General features: G+C 41.3%; 1 protein-coding gene across 1 annotated transcript; it reads right to left on the reverse strand.

Annotated features, from left to right (window-relative positions):
- Positions 1-10,353: 10,353 nt before the first annotated feature.
- On the reverse strand, positions 10,354-17,855 carry LOC123499094. Its single transcript, XM_045246716.1, has 4 exons — positions 17,804-17,855; positions 17,512-17,612; positions 13,032-14,353; positions 10,354-10,435 (listed from the first exon to the last, which is right to left on the reverse strand). Exons 1-4 carry the CDS (start codon positions 17,853-17,855, stop codon positions 10,354-10,356), a joined length of 1,557 nt encoding a protein of 518 aa, XP_045102651.1.
- Between the last annotated feature and the right edge of the window lie 2,579 nt (positions 17,856-20,434).

The following is a 20,434-nucleotide window of genomic DNA, read 5'->3' on the forward strand; positions in this document are numbered from 1 at the left end:
CCTTTTTTAATTCTTCATTTTCTGCTCTTAGCCTAGTTTCATTTTCTTCCACTCTTTTTATCCTTTCTTTCAATTTCTGGAGCTTTTTTTCCTGTTCTTCATTCTCTCATTCCCATACTCTCCCTTATCCATTTATCTAATTTACGTTCAATAGTCAACACTATTAAATACAGTGAAGTATGTGCCGTATCAAAGCCTTCAAATGCTCTTTCACCCTCACCAACATAGTTATCATCATCTTTCATTCTTTCACATGTTTCATACCTGCATTTCGATGGAATCTGTTCCTTACTCATGATTTTGTAACACTGTATTCTGTATTCATGAAAACGAGTCTACACTACTCGCCCAGGCCACTGCAAACCCAAAACAAATAGGTAGTGAAGATCAGCTGATTCTTGGAGCGACGGTACTGTGTCCTTCCTCGACCACGTCTCGTGTGTGTGTGTTTGTGTGTGTATTTACCTAGTTGTATTTACCTAGTTATAGTTTACAGGAGGGGAGCAAGCTCATATTGACCCGTCTTTATGCCTTGTTTTGTCCAGCTTAGCTTTGAAACTGTGAACACTGACTGCATTTACGATGTCTATATCTAATCCATTACAGGTGTCTACAGCTCTATGAGTGTGTGTATTTACCTAGTTGTAGTTTTACAGGGCCTGGGCTTTATGCTCGTGTGGCCCCGTCTCCATATCTACGCTTATCCAATCTTACTTTAAAAGTATGCACACTCGTTGCAGACACTACTTCTTCATTTAAACTGTTCCACGTCTCAATACATCTCTGCGGGAAACTATATTTTTTAATATCTCTCAGACATCTTCCTTTTCTCAGCTTTTTACTAAGCGATTTTGTGCTTCGGATGTCATATTCTTCTCTCAGGATCAGTTTCTCATTATCCACTTGGTCCATTCCATTGATCAATGTATAAACTTGTATCAGGTCTCCTCTCTCCCTTCTTTGTTCCAGGGTTGGTAGATCCATAGCCTTTAGTCTCTCCTCATATGTCATCCCTTCAAATTCTGGAACCATTCTTGTAGCAATTTTTTGTAGCCTCTCCAATTTCCTTATGTGTTTCTTTTTATGAGGGGTCCTCACTACTCCTGCATATTCCAATCTGGGTCTTATTATAGTACTTATCAATTTCTTCATCATTTCTTTGTCCATGTAGTGAAATGCTACTCCAATATTCCTTAGCAAATTATATGTTTCTCTAAAAATTCTATCAATATGGCTTACTGGTTGATAGTTTTCTTCCATCGTCACTCATAAGTCCTTTTCCTTTTTGACTTTCTCCAGTTCTACTCCATCTCCCATCTTATAGATTCCCACAGGTCGTCTTTCATTCTTTCCCTTTTCCATGACATGGCTTTTGTTCACATTGAATTCCATTTCCCACTTCTTACTCCATTCCCAGATCTTATTTAGGTATTCTTGCAGTATTTCACAATCCTCCTTTTGCTTTATAACTCTGCACAGTTTCGTATCATTTGCAAACAGATTTATGTAGCTGTTCACTCCTTCTGGCATGTCATTAATATAAATGAGGAAAAGTATTGGTGCCAATACTGACCCCTGTGGCACTCCGCTTTCTACTGCTCTCCACTTGGACTTCATATCTTTAACTACCGTCCTTATTTCTCTCCCCCCTCAAATAATTTTCTATCCATCTCAATGTGCTTCCTTTTAAGCCACCCTTCTCCTCTAACTTCCACAGTAATCTTGCATGTGGCACTTTGTCAAATGCCTTTTTTAAATCCAAATAAATACAGTCAACCCATCCCTCTCTCTCTTGTACTCTATCAACTATTCTGGAATAGAAACTCAATAAATTAGTTACACAAGACCGTCTTTTTTCTAAAATCAAATTGGCTATTTGATATTAATTTGTTGTCTTCGAGGAATTCGATCCATTGTTTCATTATTATTCTTTCACACATCTTGCATATTACACTAGTTAGTGAGACTGTTTTGTAATTTAAAGGTTCTTCCTTCCTTCCGCTCTTATATATGGGAACTACCTCAGCTCTTTTCCATTCTACTGGTACTGTTCTATTTTCTATTGAGCATTTTATGATGTTGTATATAAGACTTGCTAGTTCTTCCCTACATTCTTTCAGTATTCTGCCTGAGACTTCATCTGGTCCCATTGCCTTCTCTTCATGCAGTTCCTTCATTAACTTTTTTATTTCAAGCTTGGTTACTTTAATCTCTTTCATATAGATTGTCTCTCTATTACTCTGTGGCCTCTCAATTTTGGATTCCTTAGTAAAGACCTCCTGGAATTTTTTATTTAATAGTTTTGCCATACTTTTTGGGTTTTCCACCATCCTGTTCTCTCCTTTTAACCTTTATATTGTTTCTTTTTGCCTAATTTTTCCATTTATGAATCTATAGAACAATTTTGGTTGCTCCTTACTGTGTGTTTGTATGTGTGTTCATTTATTTATTTACCTAGTTGTAACATACAGGAAAAGAGCCATGCTTGTACTGTCCCATCTCCATATCTATGCAAATCCAACATTTCTTTGAACTTATTGATTGTCTTTGCTTCAACGACTCTCTTATCTAAACCATTCCACACCTCTACACATCTTTGTGGAAAGCTGAACTTCTTGATATCTCTCCTGCAGTTGCCTTTTCGTAATTTCTTTCCATGTCCTCTTGTGTCACTGTTGTCCCAGAGTAGTAAGTCTTCTCTATCTAATTTTTCCAGTCCATTCATCTCTCTGTACACTGCTATTAGATCTCCTCTTTCTCTTCTCTGTTTGAAGGTTGTAAGACCTAGTATTCGTAGCCTTTCTTCATATTATGACAATTCACTTAATTTTTTGGGAAGCTTTTTTACTGCCCTCCTTATTCTCTCTAGTTTCTTTTTGTGTTTCTTTTGGTTTAGTGACCATACTGTAGCTGCATATTCTAATTTGGGTGTATTAGAGTTGTTATCAGTTTTTATTATATCTTCGTTTCTGTAGGTGAATGGCACCTTTATATTTCTCAAAAGTTCATAGGCATTTCTTATAATTCTATTTATGTGCTTTACTGATGACAAGTTATCCACAATGGTTACTCCTAGGCTATTTCTTCAGCCTTCTTTTTAATTTCTTCATTCCCCATTGTGTAAACTCCCTTCGGCACTCATTTGTTCATTCCAAATTCTAATACACAGCACTTTTTTTGTGTTAAATCCCATTTCCCATGTCAATGACCATTCTGCTATTTGATCCAAGTCTTGTTGTAGTGCCTCACAATCTTCTTTTCTATTCACCCTCCTCATTATTTTAGCATCATCTGCAAACAGACTGATGTAACTATCTATATTTTCTGGTATATAGTTCACTATATACCGCAAACATTATTGGTACTAATACTGACCCCTGCGGAACTCTTTATCTCTTATAACTGTTTTCATTTCTATGCCTTTTAGAAAGTCAGCCATCCATTTCAGAATTCTTCCCTTTAGTCCTCCATTTTGTTCAAGTCTCCACAGTAAAATTTTGTGCAGGACTTTGTCGAATGCCTTCTTTAGATCTAGATATATGCAGTCCACCCAGCCATCCCTTTCTTGCACAATGTCAACTACTCTTGAGTAGAAGCTTATTAGATTTGTGACATATGATCTTCCTCTTCTGAATCTATACTGTCTATCTGTCAACATAACCTTTCTCCTCCAGATATTCCATCCATGTCTTATTTATTATCCTTTCACATATTTTTGCTATTAACTGGTCAATGACACTGGTCTGCAGTTTAATGGATCCTCCTTATTTCTCCCTTTGAGTATAGGCTCTTTTCCAATCTGTTGGTACTTTACCCTCTGTTAACCTTTTCAGTACTGGGACGCATTTTTACCATGATTTTGTATATGATTAGACACTTTTATTGACCTTAGGAAGGGTCTATAGAGGTCACAAGATTAATGGCCAGAATCTTCACTATTTTAATCCCCACATAAGTTTCTGAAGCTGTGTAAAATCACCATATATTAAGCAGAAAGAATATGAAAATGCATCCTGGTACTGAAGGGGTTAAGGAACTCGTAATGATGTTGTGGACTTTGACTACTAACTGATGACTGCATTTCTTTACAATCCAGTTTGACACCCCATTGGGACCTGAGGCTTTCCTTGTATCTTGTTCTTCCATTATTTCGCTTACTTCTTCTACTGACACTCATATTTCATGAACACCATGAGTTAATTTGACTGGGGTTTGACATTGGAAGTCCCTTTCTCTGGTGAAGACTGACTGGAAGCAGTTGTTCATCACTCCCGCCATAGCTGCTGGGTCTTTGTATGTTTCATTATTTTATTTTAGTTTGCTTATTTCTCCTTTGTTTTTCAGCTTGCCGTTTACATGTCCATAAAACAATTTTGGGTGATCCTTACATTTGTCAACTATATCCTTCTCATAGTTTTTCTCTTCCATTCTCTGAATCTTGACGTACTCATTTCTTCTCCGGGCATAGTCTAATCAATGATTTTGTCTTCTATTTCTTCTCCATCTGTGTGCGAAGTACCTTTTTCTGTCTCCTTGAATTCTTACTCATGCTTTCAGCACTTCAGCACTCCCTTCTCCATAAGATATTTAATCAACCTGCAGCTCTTTCTTTACAAGTAACATCACTCCTAGTTCTTCTTTTGTTTCTCTACTTCCATATATTTTAACTGTTTTCCTCAATATCCAATGCTTCAAGTCCTCCTTACAATTTTTTCTTAGCTAATCACACAATGTCAGGCATGTATTCTCTTAAATAATCATTCAACTCTATTTTTGCTGTTAAAACACTTTACATATTTGTATGCAATTTTTAATTCTCTTCCTCTTCTACAGTGATACTTATTTCCCATTTGTTCGTCTTCCTTGTGTACCACTTTCTCAGTCTCATGTCTTTGAGCTTCCAGTAGTAGTTTATCCTCTCTTCTACTGTTCTGTTTAAGTTTATTTTTTTTCTTTTTGCTGTTTCCCATAGTAGCCTGAGTATTGGCTCTTCCTCTTCATTTAGATCACATCTCAACCATACATTTTTATATTCTTCTATCCTTCCCAGCATCCATGAGCCTTCCAGGATTTCCTCAACACCTGCTTGTGATCTTATTGTAATCTTTAACAGACGTATTTTTCCCACCTCGTATTTCCCCAGTCTATGGACTTCTTCAATTTCTTCACTCAGTCTCTTGCCTTCTTTTTTATCATCCTTCACCTCCATCACTACTTTCTCATCCTGCTTTTTCTCATATTCTTTTTCACGTCTAATTGGTATAATTTTTTTCCATTAATCCAAAGATAACAATGCACTTTTTCTTTTCCACAGTATCCCTAACCAAATTTTTCTTTTCCTTTATTACCTTTACTACCGTTTTGGCAACCTCTAGTTCGCTTTCCTTGGCTGATTCTTCTATAATCTTTTTAAAACTAACTTTCTAATCCTTAGTACATTTATTCTTTTATTTACATTTTCTAAGTTTAGGAGTGTAATATTATTGAGTGTTTATCAATAATCAGTGTTATCTTTTATTTTGCTTTTTTTTTTTTCAAGGATATTTATTGAAAATGTGATCTAAAATGTTTTGTCAAAGCAGGAATGCAAGTAATTATTGTTATTTGCAACTTTATAACAAACTACAGGCAAATTGCATTAAGTTGCGTTCATCATTGGCCTCTCCCTTCTGCATCCCTATGTATTACTGTCTTCCAGTAGTGGTGTTGAGGTGCAGTGGTAACATTACTGTGAGTTTTGAGGTCACTAATTTTATACCTTTTGCATAATTGAGTTTAAGTGGGAACAGGTGCCAGTTTTGATTTAACATAAAATAATGATTTGTAAGAACTGAGCGTTGAAAGATGATGACATATCAGCACTTGGAAGTGCACTACTGCATGTATTCAGTGATACTTCAACAAGAAGGAACACTATCTCATTATACAGACATTGTGGTTTTGATATACGTATGGAGGAATAATATTTTTGTGCAGTGTGATTTGTGACTGTAACATGTACTGTGTACTAAATGAGAACTAGATAATGCTAATAAGTATGTGAAATAATAAGTGAAATACACTATACTCTATCAGTGAATGTGGTACAGTAGTAAGTCTTGAGGAACATATTTCTTTGTAAAAAGAGAAAAAAAAATATAAGTACAGGAATCATGTAAATTACATTTAATACACTCAAGAAAATAAATGTGCCATTATAGGGGTTTTGTCTTTAATCCACAATGTTCAATACCAATTGGATAAGCAGCTGTCACTGCTACAAGTAAGTAGCTGTATATGTATGTTTGTGTGTGTGTGTATTTACCTAGTTGTATTGTACAGGGTTTGAGTGGGGCTCATAGTGTCTTGTCTCCATTTATCCAATTTTTCTTTAGAATTATGCACATTATGTGCTGTAACAACTTATCACTCAATGCATTCCACTTTTCCATCGTTCTATGTGGAAAACTGTATTTTCCAAAACCCTTCACACACTGCCTCATCCTGATCTTCTCTATGTCCTCTTGTCTTTCTAGCTTCTTCTGTCACCAGCAGCAGGTCTTCCTTGTCTATTTTTCCAATGCCATTTACTATTTTATACACTGTTATTAGGTCTCCTTGTTCTCTTTTATCTTGTAATGTTGACAGACCCATTTCCTATAGCCTTTCTTCTTCAGCCATTAGTTCCAGCACCATCTTTGTAGCTATCTTCTGAACCTGTTCTAATAATTGTTGTAATAATTGTTGTAATAATTTTTTTCATCATATCTTTGTCCATTAATTGAAATGCCACTCTAATTTAGTCAGCATTTTATATGCTAATCAAAATATCTTAATGTTTTTCAGGGTTCAGATTTTCCTGTATGATCACTTCCAGATTTTTTTTTTCCTCTTTAGTCCTCATTATTTGTTCCTCTTCCATCAGATAGTTCCATACTGGTCCTAGTTCCATTACATGACATTTCTTGGCATTGAACCCTAATTTTCACTTCTTACTCCATTCATAGATTATTATATCTTCTTGCAGCAACAAACAGTCCTCTTAGCAATTCTGCATCATCAGCAAACAAATTAATATAACTGTTTACCGCATTTTGAATGTCGTTTACATATACCTGGAACATAAGGGGGGCTAACACTGACCCTTGTGGCACTCCATTTGTTACTTTAGCCCAAGATGAGTATGTATCTCTGATCACAGTTATCATCTCTCTGCCCTTCAAATAATCCCTTATCTAATCTAACAAAGCTCCTCTCAGTACTCTTATGCTCTCTAACTTCCAAAGTAGTCTGCCGTGATGGACTTTATCAAAAGCCATTTTTATGACCTGTTATAGTGTGTCTACCCATCCATCTCTGCCTTCTAGTCCTTCTAATACTCTTGAGTAGAAACTTATTAGGTTTGACACACATGACCATCTTTGCCTGAACCCAAATTGTCTGTTTGATATAACTTGTTCTTCTTCCAGATATTTAACCCATTTTTCTTTGATAATGATTTCACATAACTTCCCCACAACACTTGTAAGTGACACTGGTCTGTAATTTAATGGCTCAGTCGACTTTCCTTCTTTGATTATTGGGATTATGTTGGCTCTCTTCCATTCTGGTGGTACTCTTCCTTCTTTTAATGAACTTATAATCATTTCCCAAATTGGATCTAACAGCTGCTCTTTACATTCTTTTTGTGCCCAGCCTGATACACCATCCAGCCCCATTGTTTTTCTGACATCCAAAATTATCTAATAATCTTCCAATATTTTCTTTGTGCACTATGATTTCCTGCAATCCTCGGCAACACAATGTCCTGTTTGGTTCTGCAAAGTCGTCTTCTTCAGTGAAAACAGTTTTGAAGCTTTCATTCATTATTTTGCTCATTTCCTTTGCTGTTTGCTTTTGGCTTCCCTCCTTTAATTATTTTTTCTAATGTTTCCTTATATACCATTTATGACTTTGTAGTAAAGCTTGGGTTCATCTTTGCTTTTTTGCACCACATCTTTCTCAAAGTTTCTTTCTTTCTCCTTACTTTAATGTATTAATTTCTTGCATCCTTATACTGCTGTCTTTTTTTTTTATCTGCTTTTTGAGTTTCTTCTAAGCTGTAACTTTTGCCTTTTTAGCTTCTATACATTTGGCATTGTACCAAGTGAGTATACTTTTCTTTATTCTGTAGATAGGTACGTATTTCTTCACTTTCGTTATATTTCGTAGGAATATTTCCTATTTCCCCTGTATTGTCCTTCCATTCATAATGTTCCTCCATTCAATATCAGCAAAAAATTTTCTTAACTTTTCAAAATCTGCTCTTGCATAATTTAATCTCTTTTTTTGTAGTGTTCTCTGTGTCCTATCCCATCCTCCTCCTGTATTTCCAACTCTAATGTTACATGATCATTTCCCATTGGACTAAGATATTGTATGCTGGGAGGGAGCTCTGGCTTCTTTATGAATGCTAGGTCAAGCAACAATGGTTCTTCTTTCCCCCTGTACAGTGTTGACTCTTTCACCCAGTGATCCATTATATTTACGATAGTCAACTGTAACACATCCTTGCTCCATTATCCAGCATTACCCATTACTTCCATTTCTTCTTATCATATTATTTAAGCATTTAATCACCTCTCTTTGCATATCCTTATGTTCCTCAGATCCCCATGTGTTTGTCTTAGGTGGCACATACATATCTATGATTTTCCTTTTTATTTCAATTACTCTGTTTTGACTGTTACTCTCATTACTTCCCCTATATCATCACCATATTGCACTTCCTCCACACATATACTATCATGAACCATTATTAGCATTCTTCCTCTCCCTTTTTCCTTCCTGTCTCTTCTCCAGCTATTGTATCCCTCTTCTTTAAAGCTAAGATGGATCTCATCTTTTAGTTTTTTTTCTTATATGCACATTACATCAGGTCTTTTTTCTTTCAAGTAATCTCTAACCTCCAACATGCTGGATAACAATCCATCTATAGTAGTATAAGTCACTCTTAATTTCTTGCCTCTTCCAAGACTTCCTTCATTTTCCGTAGATACTACTTCTTTAGTTTCATATCTAGAACCCTCTAGTAGAATTTTTTTTCTCAATCTCTATCTTTTTCTCAGTTTTTTCCTTAACTCTATTTCTTTGCACTTTCTCCATCTCCCTTTCTTCCAGGTTCACATTTCTTTTTATCCATATATTGTAGGTTTCTAACTGACCTCCTGGGACTTGCAATGGTGGGGTAGGCCAGGGACACACAGGAGGTAACCGTAAGCATAAGTCCTTTAATGTCCAAAAAGAGAGTGGTACAAGGCTACTGCCTGGAGGTGCATAGATACCACAAGCCACTGCGTGCCCACTGGGATGGCCTCCATGATCTGCAGATCCATGGACGGATGAAGGAAGCGGCGATTCCTCCACCAGATGTGGCCACTGGGCATCTTCACAAGGTAGTCACGGGACATACCTATGTCCATGATGGTGCTGACCTTTGTAACTGGCCACCCTGTAAGGTATCCCATCCTTCATAGTGCTCAAACAGGAGCAAATGCTTTTGCTGTGTTCAGTCCATTAAGAGTGATCGGAAAGGATATCTCAATTGCCTGCTATGCCCAAACCTAGCTAAAAAGTTAAGCGCTATGGATTCACTTAAGGGAAAAAGCAACAGCACTTTTCTTCACTTCTACATCACAGGTTGTTGTAAATCCTTAATACATAAAGTGACTAGTGACAAGATAAGGTATAATAGTATTGGTGTGCGTGTATGTACTTGTCTGTGATGTGTAAGTGTAAGGGAAAATAAAGAAGAAAAGGATGTACATGTTAGTTCTGTGAAAGAAAGTAAAACGAGCTAGAAGGGAGTAGACATAGATTCAGGAACACGTGAAAAGATGACTTTTACTGTGGCTAAATAGAGCATGGGACTTGAGAGTGTATGGAAGAAAATGGATGAGTTTAAGGGCACACTACAATATGTGAGTTTAAGGGCACACTACACCTTATCCCAGCACATTGTGGTCAGGTCGTGGACACAAACCACTTCATCAAATTGAAGCCGTGAGACAGGTTGGGCATGTGCATCGTACTGAGCTGTATCGTCAAGGAGACAACCTGTAGCCTTACGGTAGCAACTCTTTGCTCTGGGCTGCCACTCCTGGAAGGCCTTAACATGAGCTGGGACACAGGAGCGAAGAGGTTGACTGTAGAGGACTTGGGCTTGGGAGCAACTGGTATGGTTCGGGGTGCTGCAGAGCTCGAGAAGGTCCCTGTCAAATGCCTCACAGTCAAGGTTTCCAGATGGAGCCATCTTCTGAATGAGCTGCTTGACAGACTTCACCGCTGCTTTGGCGTGCCTGTTTGACTGGGTAGTGAGGCATTGACATGTTATGGCTAAAGCTCAAGGAAGGAAGCAAACTGCGGGCTGCCATCCATACGCAGGTGAACCGGAACATCCAGGTTGCGGAAGAGGTGTCTGAAGTGACAAACAGTCATAAGAACATAAGAAAAGAGGGAAGCTGCAAGAGGCTGCCGGGCGGGCCTATATGAGGCAGTCCTGTGTGTTTAAGCTACCTAATTCCATCTATCATCCCCATCCATGAACTTATCTAACCTTCTTTTAAAGCTCTCTATTGACTCAGCTCTGACTACACTGAAAGCATTCCACTCATCAACCACTCTGAAAACTAGTTTCTTCCCATTTCTTTCCTAAACCTGAATTTTTCAAGTTTAAACCCATTATTTCTGGTTCTGTCCCCACTACTGATCCTAAGAACTACATTCATATCCCCTTTGTTAAAGCCTTTATACAACTTAAATACTTCTATCAAATCTCCTCTTAACCTACGTCTCTCTAAGAAATGCAGATTGAGTTTTTTCAGTCTCTCTTCATAATGAATATCCCTCATTCCCTGTATCTTTTTAGTCACCCTCCTTTGCACTGACTCCAACAGAGCTATATCCTTCCTAAAAAGTGGGGACCAGATAGTCAAGATGTGGTCTGACCAGTGCCAAGTATAATTTCAGTATTACTTCGGGACTCCTACTTTTAACACTTCTAAAAATTAATCCCAATACTCTATTCACCTTATTCCTGGCCTCAATACATTGTTTCCTTGTACCAAGATCGGAGCTAACTAAGACTTCTAAATCTTTCTCATACTTAGAACTTCCTAGTGCCACGTTATCTATTGTGTACTTATTGCTTGGATAATCTCTACCTATGCTCAGTACCTTGTAATTGTTAATATTAAACTGCATTTGCCATCTATCTGTCCATTCTTTCATCCTATCCAAGTCTGCCTGCAAGGCCATGGCATCCGAATCAGACCTAATTGTAAGATTAAACGAATACTTACCAAGTATGATGTTTGATCATAATTTCATGAACATTTGAACTGCATCACTGAGGTACTACATGAGACGATCGCCATCCATTCCCCACGTCAGCCTTTAGAGAGTAGGTTTGAGGAAGCAGCCAAACAAAAAAACAAGATATAATATCCTATCAGGTTGGGCGGGCAGGGCATGTAGTACCTCAGTGACGCAGTTAAAATGTTCGTGAAATTATGATCAAACATCATACTTGGTAAGTATTCATTTAATCTTACAATTTCACCTCACGACATTTTAACTGACATCACCACGGTACTCCATGAGAGCTATAGAGTGATTCCTCAAACCACAAGAAAAAACCATAAGCCCTAAAGAAACCAAAGCCTGAATCAGGCTACAAAGGAACAAGCAAAAAATGGAATCCATGATACCAACCAAAAATTTTATTTGTCTGAACAACCCAAGAGTAGATGCAGAAAAGGTAAGGCAAAACAGTCACAAAACAAGAGACATGTACACATAATCAAAGGACTGGAAGAAAACAAAGTTGTGACACAAAAACACAGAGGCCCTACCCTGGGAATAATTACTCAATACAGAAGTATGACAAAAATCTATTATACATAAAGTCAACCCAAACAAAACATGACAAATAAACCCAGAGCCATGTGACAAAAAATTCAATACACAGTGAAAAAACCCATAATCCAAGAACAGAAGACCACACAGGGTCCACCAGCAAATACATGTTAAAAGGTAAACCAAGAACCAGAAGGCACAATCATGTGTAGACACATAAGAAATGGAAGTTATGAAAGAACTGCACTTGCAAAAAGGTTACTAGGCTGGATTGTCTTTCGGTAGAATTTTACAAAAATGGACTCCCTAGCCCATCCCACAGCAGAGACAATAGTGGCCAGAGGAAGCTTAAGGGCGGCTTTGCTGGACGAGGCAGACCTGGTGGAATGAGGGCGCAAGGTGTCCCGGGAAGCTAATCTTGTAGGCAGTTTAGTAGTAATGAAGAACCTAGTGATCAATCCCTGTGAACACTTGGTTCTCTCTAGGTAGTCAGTAATGGCTGTGTAAACAAATGGAAATATATGGGGTGTAAGCATCAAAATTTATCTCAGACAAATGATCACCTGGCCTAGAAGTCTTCAACAAATCACCTATCTTAAAAGTGACACGGGAGGCAGAAACAGACATATTCCTAATGTCAAGGAGGTGTAAAGCTTGGCCACGTTGGCCAGATGTCAGTAGCATTGAGATTACCAGCTTCCTGGACAATTGAGTAGGAGATAAAGCATTGTTGGGACCTAGCTTCTGTAAATGCCTGAAAATTAAATCTGGGTCTCAGGTGATACGACACCGTGACAAAGAAGGTCTCTCCAGAAAAACTCCTTTAAAAAATCTGCTGACTAGCAGATGCTGTCCTGCAAGCTGACCTTGAACCGAGGCGATGGCAGAAATAGCAGACCGAATGCTATTCATGGAACTATAACTGCGCCCTTGTCCCTTCCGAAATTCAGATAACAAAAAATCCAACAAAGCACCTATAGATGGGTAAAATGGATCAGTTTCCGTTCGTCACAAAAAAGCATCCATCTTTTGATATGTGCCCCATATTGAAGCTTTGTACTGGCCCTCCATGACTTAAGGAGAAAGTGGGCAGCCCCTGATGAAACGCCCTGACGGCTGAAGGAATGCCTGATAATAACATCACAGTCAAAACTAACCTCCGACCCTGGGGATGAGAAAGAGAAGGGTCCTGTGGTAGAAAAATGGGGTTGGGAGGCAGCAAGAAAGGAGGGACTGCCAACAGTTGCAGGGCCCTCGGAAACCAAACTTGGGTTGGCCATAGGGGCAGAATGGCAAGAACTGTCGCCCCCTCCACCTGGATCTTCTCTAGAACCCTGCAAATGATGCTGAAAGGAGGAAAAGCATAAAGGTTTCCAGTGGACCAAGAAATGGTAAAGGCATTAACATAAGTTGAAGTCGGGTCTGGCCGCCAAGAGACATACACTGGTAACTGGGCATTAATGTGAGTGGCAAAAAGGTCAATGTCAGGTGTAAAGAATTTACCACAAACTAATTTGAAAATCTCAGGGTGAAGCATCCATTCTGCACCTAAGTTCCAAACACGTGATTCAAAATCAGCCTCCGCATTATGTAACCCTTTCACATGTTCAGCAGATAAAGTGATTCCTCTAGACTCTGCCCAAGCAAAAATTTCCTCTATGACTGCATTAAGGCTGGGCTTAGTACTACCAACCCGACCTAATCCAACAACTGTGGCGATGTTGTCAGACCTAAGCTGGACATGAGTGTCCCGGTGATTCTTACAGATAGACGACAGACCCATTAATATGGCTTTTAATTCTAAGACATTAATGTGGTCCAGTTCCTCCTGAGCCCAATGACCACCTGTCTTGACAGTACCCATACTAGCACCCCAACCAGTCAAGGAAGCATCCGCGTACAGCTCCAACTGTGGGGAGGAAGGACGTAGAGACTTCGTTTGGCAATCGATGTTGTGGACCCACCAATGTATAAGGTCCCTAGCATGTGAATCTAAATTAATTGTAGCAGAATAATCACCATGATTCCTAGTCAGTTCACGATTCCTAATGATCTCTAAATATTTGTACCTTAATGGGGCCAACTCCACTGCCGGATCAGCAGCCACTGTCATCCCAATAAAAGAAGCGAGATCATGTAAGGTAACTACCTCATGGCACAACAATGCCAAACCTTGTCTCCTAATGCATTCCTTCCTGTGTAGAGGCAAGGCAACAGTCATATTAGTAGAGTTAAGGATGAAGCCAAGGAACTCCACATCCTGAGAAGGAATAAGAACAGATTTGTTTACATTAATTGTCAGTCCTAGAGTGTCAAACAGATGCATAGCATAGCCAACCTGAAGTCGAAGCTCAGCTGGAGAAGTGGAAAAGAAGATGCAGTCATCTAAATAGCAAACTACCACTATACCAAGTTTCCGAAGGTGACAAAGAACTGGTTTGAGCAGTTTTGTAAAAGTACATGGAGCTAAGGTCAACCCCTGAGGGAGACAAGTAAAGCAAAAAGTCTGATTCCTCCTGAAAAATTGTAGCCATTTCCTATCAGCTGGTTGGATATACACTGAAAAGTAAGGTGAGATTTATACTGACTTTCTAAATGAAATACATGAGGGTTAGATAGTTAGCATTCCATATAAAATAAAATCACAAAGCAACGACCCTAAGTGGATGACAGACAGATTAAAGCGATGCATAGGGCAAAAAAGGAATATATTTAAGAGGCTAAAGGCAGGAGATGAGGCTTTAAGACCACTATACCATGAATTAGTAAGAACAGTTAAGAGGTTAACATGGAAGGCTAAAAGTGAATATGAGTTGAGGGTAGCCAGCCAAGCAAAGACGGACCCTAAGGGATTTTTTCAGTTATACAAGACGAAAAGCAGAGAAGAAATAGGTCCCTTAAGGACAGCAAATGGGGAGGTGGTTAGTTCTGCAGAAGAGATTATTAGAATTATGAGTGAGTATTTTTTAACTGTCTTCACCCAGGAGAACACAGAGGAAATCCCTGATAGCAAACAGATATTTAGGGCAGAGGATAGTGAAAAGCTGACAGATATTCATATAACTAAGGTGATGGTAGAACAGGAGATAGATAAACTAAAGAAATTCAAGTCACCAGGACCTGATGAAGTATATCCAAGGGTTATAAAGGAATGCAAGGAAGTCATCAGCAAGCCTTTAGTGGTACTTTTTAGGATGTCACTTGAATTAGGTGAAGTACCGATAATGTGGAGGGAAGCTAATGTGGTTCCCATATTTAAGAGGGGAGCTAAAACCCTAATGTCTAATTACAGGCCTGTCAGCTTAACTTTAATTGTGGGTAAACTAATGGAATCAATAATAGCGAAAAACAGTAGGGAACACCTAGACAAAAACGGCTTGATAAATCAAACACAGCATCAATTTACAAAGGGAAAGTCATCTCTTACAACCTTGTTGAGCTTTTATAGTAAGGTTTATGAGGTGCCAGATAAAGGTGATAATTATGACATTCTATACTTAGATATCAGTAAAGCCTTTGACAAGGTACCTCACCAGAGGTTCTTATAAAAGGTTATAGAGGGTAAAATATTAGGCTGGATTAAAGCGTGGTTAGACGACAGGCAACAGAGGGTAGTAATTAATGGATCTAATTCTGAGTGGGGAGTAGTAGTTAGTGGGGTGCCACAGGGCTCAGTTTTAGGGCCATTATTATTTCTATATATATATATATATATATATATATCAAGGATTCTAGGGAGGATATACGAGTTCAATGGGCAGGCTAGAGGAATTGATTAGGGAACCTCGCTTCCAACAGATGGCGCGCGGGTCGTAGGTAGTAAGGGGGTGAGGGATGGTGGGGTACATCAGCGGGGGAAGATGAGCGCCGTTACAAGATTCAAACAGTCAGTCACTGACAGTCAGTCACTGGAAGGAGCGCAAGGCACATCAACCTTTGCCTCTCCTCCGCCTGGGCCACATCACGCTCAGTGCTCACTTGCATCGCCTACGTCAGTCTTGTGACCCCTTCTGCCCTTGGTGTAGGACTACCCTGAGGCCATGGAACATTTCCTACTTCAATGCCCACGCCTCCTCTCTCAACATACTGCATTACGCTCCCGGCTCTCCGCCCTGGCCATCACAACACTCGACCTGCCCACCCTCTTGGCGGCCTCAGGCGTCCACCTTTCCTAGCAGCCTGCTGTCCTTCGCCTTACTTGTGCCTTCTTGAGGAAGACCGGCCAGCTACCACGCCTGTGATACCCACACAGGACTATCCCAGAGCTCATAAGGCTTCAAAAGAGGCCACGAAAATCTATGGATCCTTATGAGTCCTGGGGTACTCCTGTGTGGGTATCACAGGCGTGGTAGCTGGCCGGTCTTCCTCAAGAAGGCACAAGTAAGGCGATGGACAGCAGGTTGCTAGGAAAGGTGGACGCCTGAGGCCGCCAAGAGGGTGGGCAGGTCGAGTGTTGTGATGGCCAGGGCGGAGAGCCGGGAGCGTAATGCAGTATGTTGAGAGAGGAGGCGTGGGCATTGAAGTAGGAAATGTTCCATGGCCTCAGGGTAGTCCTACACCAAGGGCAGAAGTGGTTACAAGACAGACGTAGGCGATACAAGTAAGGAGTATGGTGTGGCCCAGGTGGAGGCGGGCAGAAAATGCAAAATATATATATATATATATATATATATATATATATATATATATATATATATATATATATATATATATATATATATATATATTGTTACGGTCACGCCACGGCTGCGGTTAACTGCTACAGCTCACTAGAGTGTTATTCTGGCAAAATCGCCAACTTTGTTACGGTCAGTACAGTGGGGAATATAAAACTCCACAGAGTCCCCACTACTATAACTCACAGCCGCCGTAACCCTCAGGTTCTTTCAAGGTCGCCAACAGTGTATAATTTCCTCCACTGTAAGGGAATCTCCTCAGCAACTCCTTCTCCTCCTGTACCCAACCAAGTAGAATTTATAAATGGTAGATGCTATGTGTAACAGGGCGAGGCCTTAATACCCCCTAGAGAAACCGCCCACAAGGACAATTCCACCCACTTCTCTATGAAGTATTAATGCCTCTCCACACGCCTTGCCCACAGACTGGGACAACACGCGCAGTATATTACTATACTATCTATTTCTACGACAAGTGCTTCCTAACACCTGTCAGACTGACACCCCTAGCCTATGACTACTACAATATATGATGTGTACAGCACATCCGGTGGTGTACACACAAGCCCAGACACCACCTACGGGTGACAACAGCCATACACGGAGTCCAGATACTCGTCACAGACAAGTCTGACGGACGAGATCTACGCACCACTAGCGTGCGTGGCTACAACCACTACAATACAGTATACTACTGGTACTACACAAAAGATGATGGGGGCACACAGCCGCCCACCAAAACACACTGGTGACTACAGCCACCAACAGCAACAACGGGACGAAACAATAACGCGTCCCTCCGCGTCGCCACACCCGAGTGGACGAACGCACGAGAAATGCCGCCAAACCAACTACACTTCTCTCAGAACAACAACCCGCTGTTCTACAGCCACGGTCTAACCAGTAGCAAGCCAGCTACTCAAGGGAGGGCACAACTCCCAGACCGATGACAAGTGAGCACCAAGAGAAGCCCAGCAACACGTAGCTCGACTGTGCCAGAAGCACGAGCATCCGCGTCCACCTCAGCTGAAGACTCGCACAGCGGAACAACAACAGCCCGCGCTTGGGCCAGAGACTATACATATAAAATAATTAAATAAAGGGGAAATAATGCACTGGCCCTCACACGCCCTCCCTTCTACTAGCCAGAAGGGCTCTTTTAGTTCTGCCGTGCAAGAGGCATCTTCAGTTTTATTTTTCTGCCGGGAGGGAGAGGCTCCAGAAGTTATTGGGCCTGAACCTGTTGTTCCTACAGGGAAGTGAGAACGGAATATCCTCCATCTCTTGAAAGAGAAGGTTGTACATTTAGGGATCAGCAATATGAGTTGCTTCGGCGGCTGAGAAAGTACTCATCAGTGTTTAGCAGTGTCCCGGGCAGGACACAGTTGATAGAACACGATATTGATGTTGGGGACGCAGAGCCTGTCAAACTGCCCCCCTACCGAGTAAATCCTATGAAGCAAGCACTGGTGGAGAAGGAGTTGGAGTACATGCTTGAGCATGGGCTCATTACTCGGACTTACAGTCAATGGAGTTCCCCAGTCACCCTGCAGCCTAAGCCTGATGGCAAGGTCAGGTTTTGTATTGACTTCAGGCGGGTTAATGCTCTAACAAAAGTAGACACTTATCCCTTGCCCCGTGTAGATGACTCTGTGGACCGAATCGGGTCAGCTACTTTTATCACCAAAGTGGACCTTGTCAAGGGTACTGGCAGGTCCCATTGACGGAGCGGGCTAAGGAGATAGCGAGTTTTGTGGCCAACGGCGCTGTCTATCAGTGCCAAGTGATGCCTTATGGGCTGCGAAATGCCCCAGCCACATTTCAGCGTCTCATGGACCGAGTTACTGATGGTCTGACTCACTGTGTCGTATACATTGATGACGTGGTCATCTATGACACAACATGGGCTGAGCATCTGACTAATGTAGAAGCCCTCTTTGCACGACTCCAGGAAGCGGGATTAGTTGTCAACTTGGAGAAGTGTGAATTTGTACAAGCTCGGGTGCAATACCTGGGTTACCGAGTGGGCCATGGCTACATCACTCCTCCTGAAGCCAAAGTAGAAGCGATCAGGCGGTTCCCCGCACCGACCTGTCGCCGTGCCTTGCAGAGATTCTTAGGAGTGGTAGGTTACTACCGTCGTTTTGTACCGGGGTATTCGACCCTCCTGGCACCTCTTACAGATCTCTTGCAGAAGGGTAAGAAGTGGGTCTGGAGTGAAGACTGTGAGCGCCTTTCACCGAGTTAAGACCATTTTATGCGAGATGCCAGTGCTCCAGGCCCCTGACTTCAGAAGAAGTTTTGCTCTCGCAGTAGATGCCAGTCAGGTGGGAGTAGGCGCAGTTTTATTGCAGCCTGATGACCAGGGTGTTAACCACCCTGTGTGTTATTTTTCGAAAAAGTTTACTCCCGCCCAGAAGAACTATTCAGTCATTGAGCAAGAGCTGCTTGCCATTTTGTTAGCCTTGCAGCATTTTGAAGTTTACATCCCCGCTTATGGGCCCCAAGTAGTCATCTATTCAGATCATAGTCCCCTTCAGTTCTTAGAAAAGTTTAAATTTAAAAATCAGCGTTTAACTCGCTGGAGTCTTCTACTCCAGGAGTACAATATCATTGTCAGACATATAAAAGGAGCAGACAACGTTGTAGCTGATTGTCTGTCCCGGGGCCATTCCCCTTAATCAGTTCCGTGCCTTTTAAAAAAATTTTGTAAATGTTTTTATTTCCAAAATTTTTTCTTTTAAGGGAGGGCGTGTGAGGGCCAGTGCAATATTTCCCCTTTATTTAATTATTTTATATGTATAGTCTCTGGCCCAAGCGCGGGCTGTTGCTGTTCCGCTGTGCGGCCACACCTCCTCTTTGTTCCACCATTTTGCGCGCCTGCGAGCTTCACATTAGTACAGAGGTAGCCTTCAGCGGAGATAGACACGCGCTCTTGGGTTCTGGCACAGTGTTAGGGAGACACGTGTTGCTGGGCTGTTCCTGTTACTCGCTAGCCATTGGTCTGGGAGTTGTGCCCTCCTGTTGAGTAGCTGGCTTGCTACTGGGTAGACCGTGGCTGTGTGGACAACGGGCTTGTTGTCCTGAGGAAAGTGTAGTAAGTTGGGGCTACATTTCTCGTGCGTTCGTCCTGTGTGGCGGCGCAGAGGAGAGACACGTTGTCTCGTCCTGATTGTTTGTTTGTAGGTGGCCGTGGTCACCAGTGGGTTTGGTGGGCGGCTGTGTGCCCCACCATCTGTTGGATGTATCAGTAGTATATTGTGTAGAGTAACCAGCCAGTCTTCAGCGGAGGTAGACACGCTCGCTCTTGGTTCTGGCACATAGTAGAGACACGTGTTGCTGGGCTGTTCCTGTTACTCGCTAGTCATTGGTCTGGGAGTTGTGCCCTCCTGTTGAGTAGCTGGCTTGCTACTGGGTAGACCGTGGCTGTGTAGGACAACGGGCTTGTTGTCCTGAGGAAAGTGTAGCCGGTTGGGGCTGCATTTCCTGTTGTGCGTTCGTCCACTCGGGTGTGGCGACGCGGAGGGACGCGTTATTGTTTCGTCCCGTTGTTGCTGTTGGTGGCTGTGGTCACCAGTGTGTTTGGTGGGCGGCTGTGTGCCCCCACCATCTTTTGTATAGTTTCAGTGGTAAACTGTATTGTAGTGGTAGTAGCCACGCACACCATTGAAGGCTGAGAGGCTTCATGTCGGCCAGTAGGCTGTGTAATTGTTCGCCAGACGTCTCTGCGACAAGTGTATAGTGGGTGTCACCCGTAGGTGGTGTCTGGGCTTGTGTGTACATCACCGGATGTGCTGTACACATCATATATTGCAGTAGTAGTAGACCAGGGATGTCAGTCTAACAGGTGTTAGTAAGCACTTGTAGTAGGATAGTATAAGTAT

Source organism: Portunus trituberculatus, chromosome 49 (assembly GCF_017591435.1).
Source record: "Portunus trituberculatus isolate SZX2019 chromosome 49, ASM1759143v1, whole genome shotgun sequence".
Classification (NCBI taxonomy): Eukaryota; Metazoa; Arthropoda; class Malacostraca; order Decapoda; family Portunidae; genus Portunus; species Portunus trituberculatus.

Coding starts and splice junctions, on each gene's coding strand:
- LOC123499094 (XM_045246716.1), bottom strand. CDS start 17,855: ATGTACAACCTTCTCTTTCAAGAGATGGAGGATATTCCGTTCTCACTT. Junction 14,354..17,511: donor GTGTTGCTGGGCTTCTCTTG/GTGCTCACTTGT, acceptor TGTCTCCCTCAG/GGGTTGACCTTAGCTCCATG. Junction 10,436..13,031: donor TCTCATCCCCAGGGTCGGAG/GTTAGTTTTGAC, acceptor TTGTCACTTCAG/ACACCTCTTCCGCAACCTGG.